At 38.2% G+C, this 15,329-nt stretch overlaps 1 protein-coding gene across 3 annotated transcripts in view; it reads right to left on the reverse strand.

The window, feature by feature from the left end:
* Positions 1-15,329, reverse strand: part of GK (glycerol kinase) — a 76,267-nt gene that overhangs the window by 26,108 nt on the left and 34,830 nt on the right. The window contains exons 5-12 of one of the 3 annotated variants that reach the window (XM_060136826.1): positions 14,377-14,460; positions 10,949-11,025; positions 8,722-8,859; positions 6,549-6,658; positions 4,730-4,796; positions 3,594-3,611; positions 1,864-1,899; positions 1,424-1,491 (exon numbers count right to left, since the gene is read on the reverse strand). In XM_060136826.1, coding sequence (XP_059992809.1) covers positions 1,424-1,491; positions 1,864-1,899; positions 3,594-3,611; positions 4,730-4,796; positions 6,549-6,658; positions 8,722-8,859; positions 10,949-11,025; positions 14,377-14,460 — 598 coding nt within the window. The remainder of the gene's footprint in view (positions 1-1,423; positions 1,492-1,863; positions 1,900-3,593; positions 3,612-4,729; positions 4,797-6,548; positions 6,659-8,721; positions 8,860-10,948; positions 11,026-14,376; positions 14,461-15,329) is intronic. The other 2 variants (XM_060136827.1, XM_060136828.1) reach the window with 2 other exon arrangements.

The following is a 15,329-nucleotide window of genomic DNA, read 5'->3' on the forward strand; positions in this document are numbered from 1 at the left end:
GATGAACTGTATATTTGTGTTCTTTCCCCTCAGGAAGCGAAACATGAGCCCAAAGATCTTACAATTTGCTATTATTCCCCTCTGCCAACCTGCAATGGCTGCAGAGGTACTCAGCAAGCCCTCCCTAACTTAAATTCATCATTTCGGGACTTGGCTGATAATGCTTAAGGGGGAGGGGAGGATAAAGAGAGGGAAAGTCTGGCAACTCTATTGGGCGCCTCCCATGTGCTCTGTAGTGTTAGGTACTTGACACAGAGAGAGAGCATCTGATTTACTAGCTAGCATTAGGGTGTCTGGCAGAGGACGAAAGAAGGGGGCGGAGGGGACAGCTTACTTTTCCACCATTTCTATCGTTTCTCTGACTCCTGACTCAGCTACCTGGGACCCAGAATTCAAAGAATATGTTTCCAGACGCACGCTGACTCAAACACTCCTTGATGGTAACCTCAGGATATCATGACCTGCAAAGAATTTTTCCACCTTCCCTCCAAAAAAAACCTCTCACACAAATAATGTCACACTTTTGCATGAGGACTTCTGGCCCTACTAGAGTACAAGAACACTTAATCTAAAACGTAAAGACATTCCATTACTGACAAAAGAAGAACGTAACCACTGAAGTTAACATTAATGAGAGAATTAGAAATTCCTCAAGAAAAAAACACTTAAACGTAGATAGTCTCCTGCCAGGTCTATGGAACTCTTTTCCACACGGAGGACAGTAAAGTACAGAGGTAAAGTACCCCGGCTAAATTGAATCAGCTGCATCTGGGTGCAAAGACTGCTGCTCTCACTTACTAGCTTAACCTCTCTGAGAATCTTTCCCAGCCTAAAGTGGGAGTAATCTTATCATTATTAAATATGGGGCTTGTTACAGACTGCATGTGTGAGCAGTAAGAAGATGAGATTAGGAGAAAAATGCACCAAATCTCTGCTTCCGTCATTCCTTCTGCTTCTTGTCGAAGGAGAAACTCCACATGACAGGGAGAAAGCACAGTGCCAGGGAAATAACACTGAAAATCCCACAAAAATATGACTTTATAATTAGTGAGAAAGTCTAGGGCAGGAACACCATGTTGAAAATTGGAAGTGGAAGCTCAGAGTCTTAACCGCTGGACCGCCAGGGAAGTCCCGAGGCAAGAATACTTTAAACCAACATCTAGTTTCTGGATGGAAAAGGTACTGAATTTTACAAATTAAGGTTTTCACAAGCCTCATCAGTTTGTTTACATATGATATAGTGAATTCTATGTGAAGGAGATGAAGAAAAACAAATGGCGAAAAGTATATATATCTGTACTGGAACTCTTAAGCTATTAATTTTCAGCCTGGATGAACTTCAAAAGCATTTCCTCATTCAAAACACCAAAGGGAAAAACAAACAAAACACCATTGGTTTTCAGGTCTGTTTCTTAAAACTCACGTGTTTTTGGCTTGTCCATCCTGGAAGCACATTTGTCCCACCAATGCAGCAGATTGGTCCCCCAAACACTGAAAGTATACATGACAATAAAGAACACTGACTAAGACAATATTGTTCATTTCCTTTCTAGGACAGCCATAAGATTTATTTTCCCCTCTTTATTTATGAAGGAACGAATTGTCTTATGTTCTTTGCATCGCCTCCATTTGGCCATTTTCCCATGTGTTAACACTGCAAACAGGTACAGGAAGGGAGAGGTAGAATTAATTTATTCAGAAAAAATTCTCAATAGCCTACACTGTGTCACAGTGAAACAAGAATTAGCCAATTCTGCTGCTCTTACTTATTTTCCATAGTTAAGGAAGGAGGAAGATTGATTAAGGGAAGCCATAACATGGAAGGGGGCGGGTAGCAGGGAGATGTTTGGTGATGAAACTTACCCCAGATATTGGTACACCTTCCAAGGCCCCAGCTTTCTAATAAAATTTTAAAAAAGGATTATGAATAATCACAAATTTGGCTCTACTAACATAACTGCAACAGGAATGAACACAAATAGCAACATGCCAGAGCATGTGGGCAGACAAGACAAAGCAAGTGTTTCAACTACATGAGTGGTTCAGAGAGAGAGATACTAGAAATATTCCTAGAATGACAAGAAGAGACATGGACGTGAAACACTGGACTGAGAGTCAGGAGACGCGGGTTCTACTCCTGGTTAGTTAGTTAGTCACTGAGCAGGCCGCTGAAACTTTTCTATGCCTCAATTTATTTATCTACAAAATGGGCCTGGGCTTATATGCATGCCAAAGGCCATTAGCTCTTTGCTATTATTGTTGTTACTAAGAAAAGACTAACACATCCTTTAAAATGAACATATAAATAGCTATTAAACCAGCATGGAACATGTTTGTTTTGGAAGGCTGTATTTTACCAACTGTTCTTCCTACCCAAACTGCTCTGAAGATAAGTAAGAAACAAGAGAGGGTTCAGGTATTGGGTATTATTTGTTCATAGCCAACATCATTCTTCAAGTTTTGATAAGCAAGAGTTAATTTATGCCATGAATAGTGCTTTTGACTTTGATCAAGTATTGCCAGCATTCTAGGGAAAAAAAAATGAGATTTAAGTGACTGTCTGTGGACTTTACCAAACTTAATTGTGAAAAAAACCAAACAACTTACACTAATACAAAGCAATTTGTACTGATATTAAGGAATTAGGGTAAAGGAATATGATCCCTGATGTACCTGTGATGTATTAGAAGAGCACCAAACTAAAGCTTTTGCCTGACCCCTCAGTCTGCCATTTGTAAGCCCGTCTCCTGGCCTCTGGGAGCTTCGGGTTCCCTATCTGTGACAGTGAGGGTAAGAACAGAAGCCACCTCACATGGCTATGATAAGGAAATAATAGCATATGTGTGGAAACCCTTTACAAAATAAAAAATGCCCTCTATCTAGTGGATGACATTTTATTTCTTTCATGCTTTTGGGTTAATCCAACACCTATCTTTTATTTACTGTATAAATTCTTAGAAAATCTGAACCTGGATAATAAGTGAAGGGCTGAAAGTGAATCAGGAAACCTATAGACTAGATATCTTAATGTATTTAAATACTGAAAGAAGTCTTTGCTTATACTACTGAAGTTATTATCAAACTACCAGCAGAATCTACTATGTGCAGTCAGGCACGGAAAGCGCTCTTTTTTCTTCACAGGGAGGGGGGGTCTCTGGAGGATTCCTGGGAATATCCTCTGGTGAAGCATGCAGAAAAAGTGACAGTGCATTTCCAACTAACTGGTCTGAAAGGTTGGGCAAGATATCATTTAAGATAGATGTTTAGGACATCTAAAAACTACACCTAATTTCCCTATTGTGCTAAAGCCCAAAGCACATCACAACTGTACTTTGTAATAGGGACCATCAGAATTTCTCATTCCAGAAAACTACCTTAGTCTTCCTCAGCCTTATGGAAGACTTAAAAATAAATAAGGTTACATTTTAAAAACACCTAAAGCTTGACTAGAGCTTATAATAATTTGGAGGGTCATGGAAGGCTCTAGATTAATCTACTTAGTAAATGGACTTCTGCTTATCTAAAACTAAACGGAAATGCACTGTATCTTTTCCAAATGAATGGGTAGCATAATTGGTGGGCAACCTACTCACCAGACTATGAGAGATTTTCTATAGTCAGCAAGGGGAGAGAGGGGGACAGAAGCATAATATTTTAAATGCAAGAGAAAACTAGGCCAGTTAAATGTTTTTTTAACCATCCTCTGCAACTGTTTCTCAAGAATATTTTTTTTTCTCTGACCCAAGTCAGTTTATAGGTAGCTATGAAATTATCAAAGCACTTTTAAATTGTAGATAAGCAATGACTATGCTTCCCTTACAAAATTCCATTTTGCCTTAAAGGGCTTTATTATAAATAAAACATTTAAGAATTCTTGTGTAAGCTTTATCCAGAACACTTAGTGTTCTACTCTATTATTATTATTAAAGTCTATAAGTAGAGTTTCTAATGCTTTTCATGAAATGTCAAAACATTATTTTTTGGCAATTAATCTAAGACTTTTCTTAATCTTTACCATAAATTCTAGTTTTTTGAGCTTAAACACCAGTTCAAATGGTCCTAAAGGTTTTCATCCCTGATGTGTAATCAGAGATACTCAGTAATGCTAAGTGTACTTTTTGCTTACACTACTTTTTCTGTGGGCTTCAATGAAAGCAACAGTAAAAATGTCCATGATGAAAACCAGTTTCATCAGCAATCACAAACCAGAACAGACTCTTTGCTTTCAGTTTCTTTGCTAAAGTTTTGCTCAGGCTGACAAAGAATCTACTATGAGACATGGTTTGGCCATTAAAGGAGATTCAACAGGAAAAAGAACACCACTAAAATGTGAAGAGACCTTCCCATAAATTAAGAGCAGGCACCACAACTACCGAACAGTTATTTGGATTAAAAGCATAATCTGGCCCAAACATTCCCTTACCACCCTCTGTAGTTAGACTATCTCAATAGTACTTTAAAATACTCAAAGAAAAGCCAATAAAGTTTATAATAGATAAAGTTTTTATATACAGTTTTATATAAAGTTTATATAAAATATAAACTGGTAAGTAGGACTCAAGAATTTTAAGTTATAAAACTATTTAAACAATACTAAATTCTTAGTTTACATACTGTCAACATTCACAAAATGTACAGGCCTCAAAATATAAAACGTAACACAATTGACTTTTGAATTCTGAATAGTAAAGCCTTTTTTAAGATAAAAATTATTATTATTATTTTTTACCATTAGGCCATAGATCTCAGAAGAACTCCGGACATTTGGAAGAATTTTCATTGGAATTTCAAAAAATCTAAAAAACAATAAGATTCGGTATATAAAACTATTTTAAATAAACATCTAGAAACATTTATATGAATTTAAAGTAATGTAAACAACAATTAAAAATGAACTTATTTTAGTGTACAATTAAATAGTAACAAATAAATAAGCCAGCAGTATGCTTGGGTATTTAACACTCTAACTTTATACAAACAAATCAATACAAAATAAAAAGCACACAAAAACCAAAGTACTTTTATAGAGGAACCTAATTTTCCTTGAAAAATAATCAAGACAATTACTTAATTTGGCCTATTCATTATATATGCAATAAAGTGGATTAAAGACCTAAATGTAAGTCCAGAAACTATCAAACTCTTAGAGGAAAACACAGGCAGAACACTCTATGACATAAATCACAGCAAAATCCTTTTTGACTCACCTCCTAGAGAAATGGAAATAAAAACAAAAATAAACAAATGGGACCTAATGAAACTTAAAAGCTTTTGTACAGCAAAGGCAACCATAAACAAGACCAAAAGACAACCCTCAGAATGGGACAAAATATTTGCAAATGAAACAACTGACAAAGGAGTAATCTCCAAAATTTACAAGCAGCTCATGCAGCTCAATAACAAAAAAAACAAACAACCCAATCCAAAAATGGGCAGAAGACCTAAACAGACATTTCTCTAAAGAAGATATACAGATTGCCAAAAAACACATGAAAGAATGCTCAACATCATTAATCATTAGAAAAACGCAAATCAAAACTACAATGCGATATCATCTCACACCGGTCAGAATGGCCATCATCAAAAAATCTACAAACAATAAATGCTGGAGAGGGTGTGGAGAAAAGGGAACACTCTTGCACTGCTGGTGGGAATGTGAATTGATACAGCCACTATGGAGAACAGTATGGAGGTTCCTTAAAAAAATACAAATAGAACTACCATACGACCCAGCAATCCCACTACTGGGCATATACCCTGAGAAAACCATAATTCAAAAAGAGTCATGTACCAAAATGTTCATTGCAGCTCTATTTACAATAGCCAGGAGATGGAAGCAACCTAAGTGTCCATCATCGGATGAATGGATAAAGAAGATGTGGCACATATATAGAATGGAATATTACTCAGCCATAAAAAGAAACGAAACTGAATTATTTGTAGTGAGGTGGATAGACCTAGAGCCTGTCATACAGAGTGAAGTAAGTCAGAAAGAGAAAGACAAATACCATATGCTAACACATATATATGGAATCTAAGAAAACAAACAAACTAAAAAAAACGGTCATGGGAACATATGCATATGTATAATTGATTCACTTTGTTATAAAGCAGAAACTAACACACCATTGTAAAGCAATTATACTCCAATAAAGACGTTACAAAAAAAATAATAGTCTGGTGCTTCCCTGGTGGCGCAGTGGTTGAGAGTCCGCCTGCCGATGCAGGGGACACGGGTTCGTGCCCCGGTCCGGGAAGATCCCACATGCCACGGAGCGGCTGGGCCCGTGAGCCATGGCCGCTGAGCCTGTGCTTCCGGAGCCTGTGCTCCGCAACGGGAGAGGCCACAACAGTGAGAGGCCCGCGTACCCCCTCCCCCACCAAAAAAAAGTCTGTTTTAAAAGAATATACAACACAGACTTGTATATTGTAGTTGAAATATCAACAGTTAAAGTTTGGTGCCCCACTAACATCTGAAAATAGTAAGATTTAGGTTATAAATAGGCAACACACTTGGAAAACTATTCTTAGGGCAAAATACAACTCACTCGCAGAGCTCTTTATCCCATTCCAAAGAATGGATGTTGAAAAGCATCGTCCTGCTTGCATTTGTTACATCTGTACAATGGACACCTCCACTGGCTCCTCCTGTCAAGCTCTGGACAGAGTGAAAAGGACATGTTAAATCTGTACTTATTTGCAATTTAATTTACACTTTGTCAAGACCCATAATCAGTTGCAGAGCACATAAGGCAGGAGAATGGAACATTTCAATTACTTAATTTTTTAGTTTTCAGCAGTGTCCAATAGAAATATAATGTAATTGAACCACACTGAGCCACATATGTACTTGAATATTTTCTAGTAGCTACATTTAAAAATATAAAGAAGCAGGTGAAATTAATAATACTACATATTTTATTTAGTCCAATGTATCCAAAATATCCTTTCAATATAAAAAATTATTACGGAGACATTTTACCTTCTATTCTGTGTACTAACTCTTTGAAATACAGTGTCTATTTTACACTCATGCACATCTCAATTCACACCCGCCACATTTCAAGTGCTCAAGAGTCATACGTGGCGAAGTGGCTACCATACTGGACAGCAGTTCTAGCTAATTGATGGTTAAAGAAAAAATTCAGCTTTTGTTTTCCTCCTCTTATCTTTGGAAGATGCAGAGTCTCATTAAATTTGGCAAAGTAAAATACATTGAAACGCCTGCCTCTTAGGATCTTACTGAACCCTGGGTTGCTGTTGTTGCTCTTGTTGCATTTGTCTGTGTGTGTATGTGTGTGCGCGCGTCCATGTTTTGGAATAACAATTCTCATTGGGCTGTGCCTGCAGTGACCCAAGCACATATCCTGAAAGCAGTTTTAAACTCTCTAATGTTAATACCCTTGTACCTGAACTGCAAGGACTGCTGCTTTCTTTCATGTAGAATCAGTGAGAAGTAAGAAAGGAACAAAAGTGGAGAAATGGCAGCTCACAGTTCCACATCTTGTCTTAGTCTGGCTCCAGGCAATTGTGAGAATTACTGTCAGAATTATTTCAACTGTGACCGACACGTATGAAAACTGCTGTCCATGAGCACAATGCACAGCATGCCCTGGCCAAGCACAGGGAGGGCTGGAGAAGGCGCTACTTCCTGATAGGGGGTTTGAAAGATCTGCTCTGTGGATCTGGCAAGTGAGAATAGGGGCAGTGTTCCCTTGAAGCTCCCCTGAATGTTGGAAAAGATAATCACATACTTAGAGAAGTGTTTACAAATGAAATTATATGTCTGGCATTTGCTTTAAATTATCCATGGGGAGAAAGAGTGAGTACAGTTGAAACAAGTTTGGCCACAGCTGATTACTGTAGCTGACTCATTGTTCTAGAGGTTCATGACACTATTCCCTCCGCTTTTTGGGTGTATTTGAAAATGCCCTTAATAAAAATAACAGAGAAAGAGAGAGAGAGAGAGACAGAGAGAGAGAGAGAGGAGAGAGAACGAAGAGAATGAACATGTACTTTTAAGATATACAGATATCTGGGAAATGTTTGTTTCTGTTCATCCATGTTCAGCTTAGGCAAAAAGATTGTACATCAGAAATTTCCACTATGATTTTTCATATTGTGACTTAAGTAAAAGTCAGCTGTGTGATGTTGAAAGCAAATGTTCAAACGTAGCCTAGGTGTTTTATCATGTTAAATAGTAGAAAATAGAAGAAATAAATACATTTCTTCTAGGAAATGACTAGTGGAAAAGAAGTACAGTTGACCCTTGAGCAACACAGATTTGAATTGTGCAGGTGCACTTATACGTGGATTTTAAAAATAAATAATACAGTACTACATGATCCGCAGATACAGACAGCTAACTATCCACGGCGGGTCCTAGAACCAAGCCCCTGCACATAGCAAGGGATTGTATGACAGGCAGCAGATAAAGGCTACTTAAATTTACTAATTGCTAATTACCTAAATTAGTTAGTCTAAAGGTAATAGACATGAGATGTGGTTTTGGTAATCATCCTCCATTTTTGCTGAAATAAGACAAGAAAAAATCAAGAAGAAGCAGGCAAAAATGCCTCTCAAATGGAGGCTGAACTGTTCTGCTGTTTCTTGAATGGCTTTTCTTAATGATGCTGCCAACTAAAAAGTTTGAAACTCTTTGTAGAAGAAAGATAGGCAGTTTAAAAGTTTTCTCCACACACACATGATATTTAAACGTACCCAAATAAGCCATGAATCAACGGTCCCAAAAAGAGCTCTATCTTCTTCAACTGCCTTTTGAACTTTTCTCACATTGTCAAGGAGCCAACGAAGTTTCACTGCACTGAAATAAGTGCTAAGTGGAAGGCCTGTCTTGGACTAAAAACAGTTATGAAATTCAGCCAGGAAATTAAATTCATAACAGCTTAAAATAAAACACCAAATCAAAAAACTCAATAAATCACAAAATATTCAACGGTCCTAAAGGCAATCCTACGGTATTATGGATAAAAATACTTTTCCTATCTCATGGCACAGGAAAGCATGTTCATGAAAAAAGATCAGAGTGGTATGTTTGCAGTTCAAAGAGCATCCACATAGCAAGGTAAAGAGAAAATTAAATGACACATGCCCTGCAATCTAGATAGTTAAGACATAGATGTTAACTTTTGTGATGAGTTAGGATTACATACAGAAGCTAGCCCAAAACTCTGCTTTTTATTTTATATTCCATGAAAGTGATATTTAAACTATTGAAAATCAGAGAGAATATCAATTCATAAACTAATGACCACAACCAGAAGATTGTTTTAAAACATATAAGCCTTAACAATATATTTATGTGTGTAAAAAATCGAATACATATTCAATACACATATTCAAACAACATAAAATTGGTGGAGAATGAAGTAGAGCTCAAAGACACGCCAGATTAAAGCAACACAAAGTTGTTCTATTTAAGAAAGTAGTTGCCAGTCGAAATATAATGTTGTATACATGAAACTTATATGATGTTACAAACCAATGTTACCTCAATAAACTAAAAAAAATAGTATATATATATAAAAGAAAGTCGTTGCCTAAATTCAGCAAATAGATTGAACAAAGGGAAGGTGAACTGAATAAAGCTTAAAGGGTAAAAATGAAACATGGGCTTATCAATCTTCCTTGAGAATGGATCAGGTCCAATTCATTTTTGTTAGTATATTAAACACTATATTTATAAGGGCTGGTGAAAGTGGTTAAGAAAATACATACATCAAAATAATGCAACTATCTTCCCCTTCTTGATCCCTATTCTCATTTATCACCCAACTACAGAAAGTGATCCCTTTTCCTTCTCATCTCCCATGGAGATGTTTAGTAAAAAAAGCTCAAACCAAAGGATATAACACTTGAATGCAAGCTTGTAAGTTAAGAATCTTAACTCATAGTTTTCTAGCTTTCCTAGAAAAAAAAGATCAATGCTCAAAAATAATAAAAGGAAATAACATATGGGAATATGCTTCTTTGATTTGAAGGACCAAGGGTCATCCCACAAACCAAATAGTGAGGTAGCATATAAATATCTCATTTTCATGATTTAAGTAGAAGGTGTAAAAGTTGCCGAAAATGGCTTTGGAGAGAAAAACATGCACCCCTTGAAGCAAAGTGCAGCTGGAGGTTAGGCGTGAAGGCTGGGCAGGTTGACCAAGAGAACAGGATAGGAAATGGGTGAGGGCATACTCAGGACAAGACTGAGGTTATTTGGGTGGGTAATGGTAGGGGATGGTTTGTTAGACTGCTGCAATTAATGGGATTTGAGCACTAGCTTCAGAACCAAGAACCACAAGAAACTGCCATTTAAGAGTCCCACTGACAAATATAAAGGGAATAAACCAAAAACAAAAAAGAAAGAAAAAAAATGGAATTTCTTTTTGGACAGTAGGAGAAATTGGCCTTGACCTTGCTAAGAAAAGTACCTTGCCTGTTTCAAAAATTTTCTCTCCCTTCATTTATCTGAAGAGAGACCTATATAAGGACTGAAAATTAGGCATTTTTTATTGGCTTCTTCATACGAAGAAAGTGGAAGAGGAGTTCAAGTAAAGGCTGGAGCGTCTTCTAGTTTCTCTCCCTGAATCCAGATGCCTAAAAACTCAAAAGCACGCAGAACTTTCTTTGATGGACAGTAAAAAAAAAAAAGAGAAGGATTTGGAAAGCACGGTTGAATTACAGGAAGCACTCCGTGAGGAGTATGGTTTAAGCCACTGGGACACCTTATTTTCCCCTCCAGCCTATTTACCTTGGAATATTATTCCTCCAATCTACCACAGGGCAAGAAAGATAGAAAGGTAATTATCTGTGGAGAAATATTCTATCAATTGTATCAAATAACTACTGTGCAATAAGATGTAAGGCCTGGTGAAATCTCCAAACTTTTTTTGTTAAACAGGCATTTTTATAGTATACTTTTGAAGAGATCTCTTACCTTGACAAAGTTATTATTTCCTGGAATTCGTTTACTAAGACTCTCAACGGTAGACTGGGTTCTTAGGTCAAGCCACACTATAGACCAAAATACAATAATATATATGAAAAACTTCATTTAAAAAAATCAGATCTTTATGAAATCACTGTCAAGGATAGGAGACAGATTAGTTTCCATAAGCAATTAAAATGCTACGGCTTTCGAAAGACAGAAATTAGAAAATTAGAAATGAATGGGCATATTGTTAGAAGAGAGAATAAATTTATGAGGGAGAATTTGAAGCTTTTATGCAAAATTATAGGCCAAGTTAGGAGAACAATACATACCTGAGGGTGCTGATTTTGTATCCTTTTTTATAGAAAAAAATGAAAAAATTTTTTGGATATGGATTTTCTATGCATACATGAGTGCAGAGAAAATCTAAACGCTAGGCAGGCTAGTTTCCAGGGCAAAATGCACAGCCCAGGATCACTGTACCATGTCTAAAGCATGTACCTTAGAAAAACTTGGTAGCAGTTTGTGACAAAGTAGAGAACCTGATACTATTATAGAGGGGGAAAAAAATAAGATTCAGTCGCTTATGTACAAAATGCTTATTTACATTAAACTCTTTCAAAGTAGGCTAGAATCCAGAATCGCTACAAGAATTATTTAAAGCTCACCATTCTTTCTCCATGCTAGATTGTAAAGAAACTCCCCATTTTAACAGATCAATGTTGTTTTCACTAAATAACTATCATCCACTTTCTGATCCCCCTAGTAGAAAGTTCTGTTCTGCTTTACGGCAGAAGGCTTGCGAAAGAGAATGCATTAAATAGTATACAGAGCGATTGCAAAAGGTAAACAATAGGCTCAGCTGAGCTTTATTTGTCAGATTTCAGGTTTGTACTTAACTTTTATAACTTTTAATCTGTGAGTGGTCACTCGATATTTTTAGGCACTGACTGTGCTCAGATGCCTCCTAAAAAGTTTATTTAAAGGGCACCAGGAAGATTATGCATACTTGCCCACTACACGTGTGAGTGTCGGCAGTTACTGTCTGGTCTGGCTCATCCTTAACTGTACTATTCCTTTCTCTTCATTCAAAAATCAGTTGTTTCCTGTCCTGAATTTTAACCAATTCTTTTAAATTACTTAAAGCATCATTTCCCTTGAGGGCTTGCCTGTGCTTGATTTTGACAGTGGCTACTTTGCATAAGAATTAAATCAGGGGCTTCAGGACACTATGCTGCTTCCCAAAGGTGGGGAAAACTTTAAGAAAACAGGCTCATCATAACCAAGGAAACAGGACACAAGGAGGAAGACCATGGAAATACATAGCCTAGCAATGACACCTGCATTTGCTGCCCGGCATCCATTCCTCTTGCTGCTGGGAGCTGTATCTTTAATTCTCTTTAGGAAGTCAACTCTCCCTCATCCTCAGCCTGAGATTCAACCCTACCCCCAGGTCCAGTATCGTGTCCCCAGTGAGCGGTTCAGGAGAGGAGCAAATCAGCCTCTGATGTGCTCTGATGTGGTCAAATCAGCCCAACTGAGATTTGTGCTCAGTCTGAAAGAGTCCCTGTTCTCAGCTCAGCTTGGGAGTGTGTAGCTGGGCCTGCTGCCCTCTTGAATAGAGAGCTGAATCGGCCACATCTGGAGCCAACCCAGAAGAGACAGACTTGCGGGGGATCCAGGCGATACTGTCTGACTTGAGAATCAAACAGCACCTGAACTAAGCTACTTGTAGAATTCCTTTTTTTCCCCTTATAACTTCACTTACTTGGGGTTCAGTTTTCTATTACTTGCCCTGTGATTGATACAGCCATTAGCAGCAGCGCTGTGGAGTTGGCAAGGTCTCCCATGTCCAGGGAACAAGGGAAATCTGCTTTGTACACAGTGGCAGTGTTGTGCGACTGTGACAAAGGTGGACCTTCCTCATAGGCAAGCAACCCTAGCAGGTGTTAAAGGCTTAACCAGAGGAGCTGGGAAAAGTAGAGGAGGTCGAGAGAAAAGTTTTAAACCTATGACAGGTAGAATTAACAGCACATCTCAATCCTCAAGTGTTTGAAACTACAGTGAGCTAGGGGTTTAAAAATCAGTGTATTAACAGTTTCCATTACCTACTTTACAAAAATGAAATAAGATGCGTTAGGATGGAACTGGACTGCGTTAGGATTCACTGGACTCTGTAGGATAAATATTGACCTGTGAAACGCTGTTTTAGTTATGCTGGCTTGTTGAATCATGAGGTAAAATCTATTTCTTACCAAGGGACATGAAAACCACTGCTCTAGGCTTTTTGTTTACTGACTCAAAACCTTCCAGATCAGCATTTTTCGATATTTAAATGGACATAAAAATCACTAGGGAGATTAAAGATAAACCCCACTCCCAGAAATTCTTGGCTAGTAGGTCTGGGGAGGGGGGCCCAGAAATATACCTTTTAAACAGATACCCCTCCCCTTTAAGAAACACTGCAGTGGTTTAAGACTCAACATCAGTGGTTCTGATCCAGAAAGCACACCAGAACCAATTGGAAAACTTTGAAATCACACATCCCGGTCCCTACATTGTAGGATTCTGGTTGCAAGTCCAGGCAAGGAAGGCCTGAGTCTTTCTACCTATGTTATTCAGTGTTATACTACAGCTTGACAACCTCTTTTTTAGGGAATGTTCTTTAGGATACTGAATTTGTTCCAATCATTAATTTAAAAACAAAACTAAAGACAAACTGATGATCAAGTGGCTCTCTGAGTTCCAGGGGCTCTGTGATTCTACTGCTCCTTGACAAGGACTACTTAAGAAATTGGGCACTACACTCCTCACTTGAAAGCTTCCAAGTAGCCACAGTGGTATGTGCAGAATGAACCCCTCACCAAAAGGAGTCAAAACACTGGAGGTGAAATCTACATCTTCTGGCTTTGCCACCAACAAGCTATGTGACCCGAGCAAGTCACGTTACCCTTCGTGGCCTGGGTTTCCAGAATATAAAATAAGGCAGTTTGGACTAGATGGTCTCAAAAGTCCCTCTCCTTCCATTATTCCATGATCACAGAAGGCTGGCATAATTTTTACTTTGTTTTTATAACCCAAGGGTTTAAAGCAATTAGAATACATGGAATGAATTAGTAAAACTGCCAAAGAGAAAAATGTCAGTGGTCGGTATACTACTAAGCAATTCACAAATGCTCAAAATTAACTGAATTAAGAACAAAAAAAATTAGACAACTCATTAAAGAAGCTAAGATGGCAGAATTACGTTTGCAGAATAAGAGACCAAAAGCCAAAGAGAAGACCCCAAGCTGGAGGACTAAGCCCCTCGTGGAGATAATTTCTGAGAACAATCAAAAGAAGGGCCAGATCCAGATCCAGCAGCAGCAGTCAATTTCCCCCAATGTGTCCGAGTTGGAAGGCCGGGAAGTGAGCAAGGGCCAGAGCACCAATACCTGAGGCAGCGCCAGCAGCTGGAACTGAAGAGCCAGAGGGAACAACGGCAACTGGATCTGAAGGGCCAGGAGAAACTGGAGCAGCTGGAGCATTAGGAGAAATAATGGCAATTCATGCTAGAGATGGCCAGGTTCAAGGTTTGCATTTTCTTGCTGACCATTTAGGAAATGGTAGATCACATGGGCAAGTTCATCAGGATGAACATTTTCCTACACATTTAAGCGTAGAAAAAGAGAAGGAAGAGACATGGAGTGGAAGGGCAACAGAGGCAGTCCAGTCAGAGTCTCTGGTTCAATAGCATTTCCGTTTGGACAAGGACCAGGTAAATATCTGCTTCTTGTTCAAGATGACTCTTCCCTACCTTGTCACAAATCTACGTCCTAGTTAGGAAAGTGGCTCAGTTGACTTTCACCCAACCACTGAATTGAAAGGCTATGTGATGCAGTGAGAGAGTGCATCCCTAAGGGACTTCTGAAAGGAATGCTAAGGAGCATTAGCATTGTAGCATTGCTACAATCTCTGCTGGGGTCACCTGCAGAAAGACATAAATGGGTGGCTTTGGGAAGGCACAGCTCCAGGAAAGCACTTCCCTGGTAGGGTGGCAGGAGATGAAGTTCATCTCCACAAAAAGCAACAGCATATCTAAAGGGAACAGGGAATTGCTAAGTTCCAAAGTGATTCGGAAAAACATCAGAAAAAGGAAAATAGAGTCCAGAATACCATACAGCCTGTTTCTAGCACACATGTCCCTTACTTAGACCAAATAAACTGGATTTAAATGGTTCAGACCACCAAGTGAATACGTTAAAAAAAACCCAACTTGGGTGATCTGAAATTTTTATTTGTACTAAATAAAGTCACATCCAATATATGTCTGGTGGATTTAGTTTGTTCTGAAAACAAAGTTTTAAGAATGAAGAAAAATGCAGTTGCCTCAAAGCCCACGGACCAA

Source organism: Lagenorhynchus albirostris, chromosome X (assembly GCF_949774975.1).
Source record: "Lagenorhynchus albirostris chromosome X, mLagAlb1.1, whole genome shotgun sequence".
Lineage (NCBI taxonomy): Eukaryota > Metazoa > Chordata > Mammalia > Artiodactyla > Delphinidae > Lagenorhynchus > Lagenorhynchus albirostris.